Source organism: Engraulis encrasicolus, chromosome 18, assembly GCF_034702125.1.
Source record: "Engraulis encrasicolus isolate BLACKSEA-1 chromosome 18, IST_EnEncr_1.0, whole genome shotgun sequence".
NCBI lineage: Eukaryota > Metazoa > Chordata > Actinopteri > Clupeiformes > Engraulidae > Engraulis > Engraulis encrasicolus.
The window spans coordinates 21,201,496-21,206,495 of record NC_085874.1 but is presented as its reverse complement, the minus strand read 5'-3'; the positions used below and the strand labels follow the sequence as shown (position 1 = coordinate 21,206,495).

At 45.8% G+C, this 5,000-nt stretch overlaps 1 protein-coding gene across 1 annotated transcript in view; it reads right to left on the bottom strand.

Moving 5' to 3' along the window:
• nbas (NBAS subunit of NRZ tethering complex) overlaps positions 1-5,000 on the bottom strand; it is a 269,476-nt gene that overhangs the window by 27,514 nt on the left and 236,962 nt on the right. The window contains exon 51 of the mRNA XM_063223269.1: positions 1,805-1,944. Coding sequence (XP_063079339.1) covers positions 1,805-1,944 — 140 coding nt within the window. The remainder of the gene's footprint in view (positions 1-1,804; positions 1,945-5,000) is intronic.

The window sequence follows — 5,000 nt, the reverse complement described above, 5'->3', positions numbered from 1 at the left end:
GTAGAGAATGGAAGTTGAAGGGGCACATCGGTACTTTTTCCCAAATGAATTAAATCACTTTACCAAGCCAGGAGAGGTTTAAATGAGCCATTAGAGGTTACTTGGTTCTGCTTTTGTCAATCAGCTGGTGTTCCCTTTCTTGGCGACTCCATGACTACGCTGCAATCTCTTTCAAAAAATTGAAATAAATGCCATTTTCATTCACAACTGCAACAGAATACATTCCAGATGCATGAACATAGCTGTAAATTGCTACAGTTGATAGCAGTGGAACGGGGACATTGGGACAGTATTGAAGGAGCTATGGTTTACTGGTAGCCTAGCTTTCTGTTGTTATCCTTCGGTGGTCCTTGTGTGGCTAGCTGGATAGCCGAGCGTCTTCCACCGACGAAGACATACTCACAGCTGACAAAGACGACACGGGTTGAAATGCTGTGCAATAAATCTGGGGGAGGAATCAGTGTCCAGTGATTTAAATAAATAGATAAATAAATAAATACATAAATAAATACTAAACACTTTACCAGCAGCACATCTATCCATGCCCATCTCACATGGGTGAGTTGTGACACAAAAATTGATCAACTTCAATGACTTTGTTAAATTGACACTTGGACATTAGTGTGCACTAAAAAAATGTGGCTGTAGCTTCCTCATCACGGCAGTGACAAAAATAAGTTGAGAAATCAAGAATAAAAATGAGACAACATCCTCTGACTGAGGCACTCCGAATCAAAGTGTCTTTTTTAATATGGCGAGGTCGTACTGGGACATATTAGAAACAAGGCCCACGCATAGCAGCATTGAGTGCCTTCTTCAGGGCAAATCAGGAACGAAAGAGAAAAAGGAAGTGACAGCAGGCACCCATCCATCCATCCACCCACCAATACTGACAGACACACAAGGGTATGCAGACGTACACATGCAGGCGGACACATGCACACACTCACACAGCTTTTGGGTGCAGCGATCCTGATGACACCCTCTGGACAATAACCCTTCTCATGAAATCACACCATGTCAGGTCAAGTCACATCACATCACATCACATCACATCATGACACCAGCCAATCCAAAGTTTTGGTTGGCCACCCACCAATCATGTGTCATTAGCCCACCCACTAACCATATGCTATTGGACCACCCATCAATCATATGTCATGCATGGACGATGCAAATGACCAGCAGGAATGACATATTCCAGACAGCCAAAAGAGAGTGGGTGTACACACACACACGCACACAGGCATACACAATAGATTGTATTGTGTGTGCGTGCGTGCGTGCGTGTGTGCCTGCGTGTGTCTGTGCGTGCATGGATGTGTGTGTGTGTGTGTGTTTGAGTGTGTACACCCACTCTGTTTTGGCTGTCTGGCAGGAATATACACAACACAACAGTTATCAGAGTATGAATTTTGAAACATTACAATTGAATACATGAAAATATATATTTTAAAATGTCCAATATCTTGTCCAAACATAGCCTGCAGTGTCATGAACAAGACCTGAAATTACGCTTCTTGAGTCATTTCAGAGATAATATGACCTATAGGGTGAAATGAGTTGTAGTAACCTATTAATAGAGCAGTGTTACAGGATATTATCCCATCTGACACGTGTTACTCCTCCGGACACTCTGCCCAAATTACCATTTGGCCACAAGCGGACACCGGACATGCACCGCGCTTACGCCGTGCTCCTGTGTGCAAGGCATGATCTGTTTTCATGTATTCTAACCGTTTCGGACTGATAACGGACATGTGATGTGTGTATGCACCATGACACTTGACCTTGTTTCACTTACATGTTGTCCCCGGTTACAGGAGGCCAAGCCTGGAGGAGGAGCATGAGGTGCTGAAACTCCGCCCACTGGCTACTGGAGGACAGCAGGTCCCGGAAGAGAGAAAGACGAGTCTGCTCATCCGCTATGTCCTTCATCTCCAGCTGAGAGAGAGAGAGAGAGAGAGAGAGAGAGAGAGAGAGAGAGAGAGAGAGAGAGAGAGAGAGAGAGAGAGAGAGAGAGAGAGAGAGAGAGAGAGAGAAGGATGGGGTTAAGTAAGCTTGCTATGGAGGAGAGGGCTCCTGTTTACAGCTTGGCTTCAGTGGGATCTTGGGGACTCGGCCTGCACAAGATTAATGACGCCGAGAGAGATAGATAGAGAGAAAGAAAGAAAGAGGGGAATAGACAGAGAAAGAGGGGAATAGAGACAGAAAGACAGTGAGTGGGTGAGCTTCCGTGATCTGGGTCTGGAGCACTATTTTGATGCCGCTACATAAACATTCAGAACACCGGTAATACATAACACATGACTCTAGGCTCTCTAGCCAACAAAAGTTGAGTTTGAACAAAAAAAAAGGGTGTTTGAAATTATTTGCTGTTCCTGTAAATAGTGTGTGTGTGTGTGTCTGTGTGTTTGTGTGTATGTGTATGTGTCTGCGTGTGTGTGTGTATGTGTATGTCTCTGCGTGAGTGAGAGAGAGAGAGAGAGAGAGAGAGAGAGAGAGAGAGAGAGAGAGAGAGAGAGAGAGAGAGAGAGAGAGAGAGAAAGTGTGAGTGAGTGCGTGTGAGTGTGATTGTATGTATTTGATGGTGTTAGGCTTGCTAAAGGTCAGAAAGTAGATTTTGTCTGGAGTGTTTTCATGCATGGCTTGTTGCTGCACAGGCCAAACCTTTCACAACAGCATTTCCTTTCCTTTTCTAACACACACACACACACACACACGCACGCACGCACACACACACACACACACACACACACACACACACCACACACACACACACACACACACACACACACACACACACACACACACACACACACACACACACACACACACACACACACACACACACACACACACACACTCTCTCCCCCTGCCACCCGATTCATTCTGTCGAAATGGAACATGCTTTTTTTGTTTAAATATAAAGAGTATATAACGAGTACACACACACACACACACACAAACACACACTCACAAACTAAACTAAACATCATGTCAGGAGTCTGCCCTGGGGCAAGGCCAGTTCAAGCATTAGTCTAGTAGATTCTCTCGAAAGAGGAATGTCTTTAGTTGTTTCTTGAAAGCTGCAAGAGATGTGCTCAGTCTTGCTGCCTCTGGGAGACTGTTCCACCACTTGGGTACCACAACGGAGAACAATCTTGACTGGGAGTACCTAGAGCGACTGGATGGCAGAGCCAGACGGCTTGTGCTGGATGAGCGCAGTTCTCTTCCAGTAACATAAGACGTTAGTAGGTCCTTCAGATAAGCTGGGGCCGTTCCTGTGATGGTTTTGTAGGCAAGGGTCAATGCCTTGTGCTTGATCCGGGCGGCGATCGGTAACCAGTGCAACTCAATAAATAGAGGAGTAACATGGGTCCTTTTGGGTTGATTGAAAATCAACCGTGCCGCCGAATTCTGGATCATCTGCAGAGGCTTTAGCGCACAAGCAGGTAGACCTGTCATGAGTGAGTTGCAGTAGTCAACGCGGGACAGGACCGTGGCCTGGACCAGTCGTTGTGTAGAATATTGTGTCAGCACAGGTCTGATATCCCGTACGTTGGACATCTGGATTCGTCAGGTCCGGGTGACCGAGTTGACGTAGTTGGAGCATGACAGCTCATCATCAATCATGACGCCGAGGTTTTTGGCGACTTTGTTTGGGGTCACGATGGTGGAGCCTATCTTGAGGTTGATGTTGTGACTGAGCGACTCTTTAGCTGGGATCACCAGGAGCTCTGTCTTGGCCAGGTTCAGCTGTAGGTGGTGGTCCTTCATCCATGTTGACAAGTCGGTGAGGCAGGCAGAGATGCGTTCCGAAACCGTGGTGTCCTCTGGACGGAACGACAGGTACATCTGGGTGTCATCAGCATAGCAGTGGTAGGAGAACCCATGTGTTTGAATGACACGTCCCAGGGAGGAGGTGTATATTGCAAACAGAAGGGGTCCCAGCACTGATCCTTGGGGTACGCCTGTGGAGAGGGTGTGAGTCGTAGACAGCTTCCCTTGCCATGACACACTGAAGGTGCGTCCAGAGAGGTAGGAGTTGAACCATGAGTGGACAACGCCTGTGATTCCCATGGCTCTGAGTATCCTCAGGAGGATCTTGTGGTTGACTGTGTCAAAGGCTGCAGACAGGTCTAGTAGTATGAGGACCGAAGATAGTCCTTCCGTTCTTGCAGTCCTTAGAGCTTCAGTCACTGAGAGTAACGCAGTTTCAGTTGAATGTCCACTTCTGAAACCAGATTGTTTTGGGTCCAGTAATCCGTTCTGGTTTAGGAAGTTGGTGACCTGTTTTGCAACTGCCCTTTCTAGCGTCTTGGATAGGAAGGGAAGCAGTGAGACAGGTCTGTAGTTTTCGACATGAGCAGGGTTCAGTGTAGGCTTCTTCAGTAGTGGTGTCACCCTTGCTTGTTTGAAGGCGGAGGGGACAGTGCCGGAGGAGAGTGAGGAGTTCATGATGGATGTGATCAGGGCTCTAAATTAACTTTTTCCACCACCAGCCAATTTGGCTAGTGGACATTTTTTCTTACCAGCCAAACAGAAGTTCAACTAGCCATTTTTTTAATCTCGCCAAAATAAACTATGCATTAGGCTAGTTTTTTTTTTCTAATTAAATGGTCATTTTGTCCAACTGTTTCTACAACACAGATACACTATAGGCCTGCATAGGCTACTATATGCCTACATAATAAGCATATTATAGGCTATATATTTTTTCATTATTTTTTAACTTCTGCTTTATTTTTTACTTTCATTACTTAGGCCTAATTAATTTGATTAGTTTTTGTTCAATTCCTCTGAAAGCAGCTGAATCACATCACACAAGCCACTCACATAACAGACCTTTAACATAGGCCTACAGTGACCAAGCACACAGCCAAACACTACAAAACCTCACATACGCACACCCCAAGGAAGGAGAGGAGAGAGGAGGAGCTCTTCTCTACCATGCGCAGCAAAATGACAAGAAGCCTAGTTTAATTAAAAGTAAATAA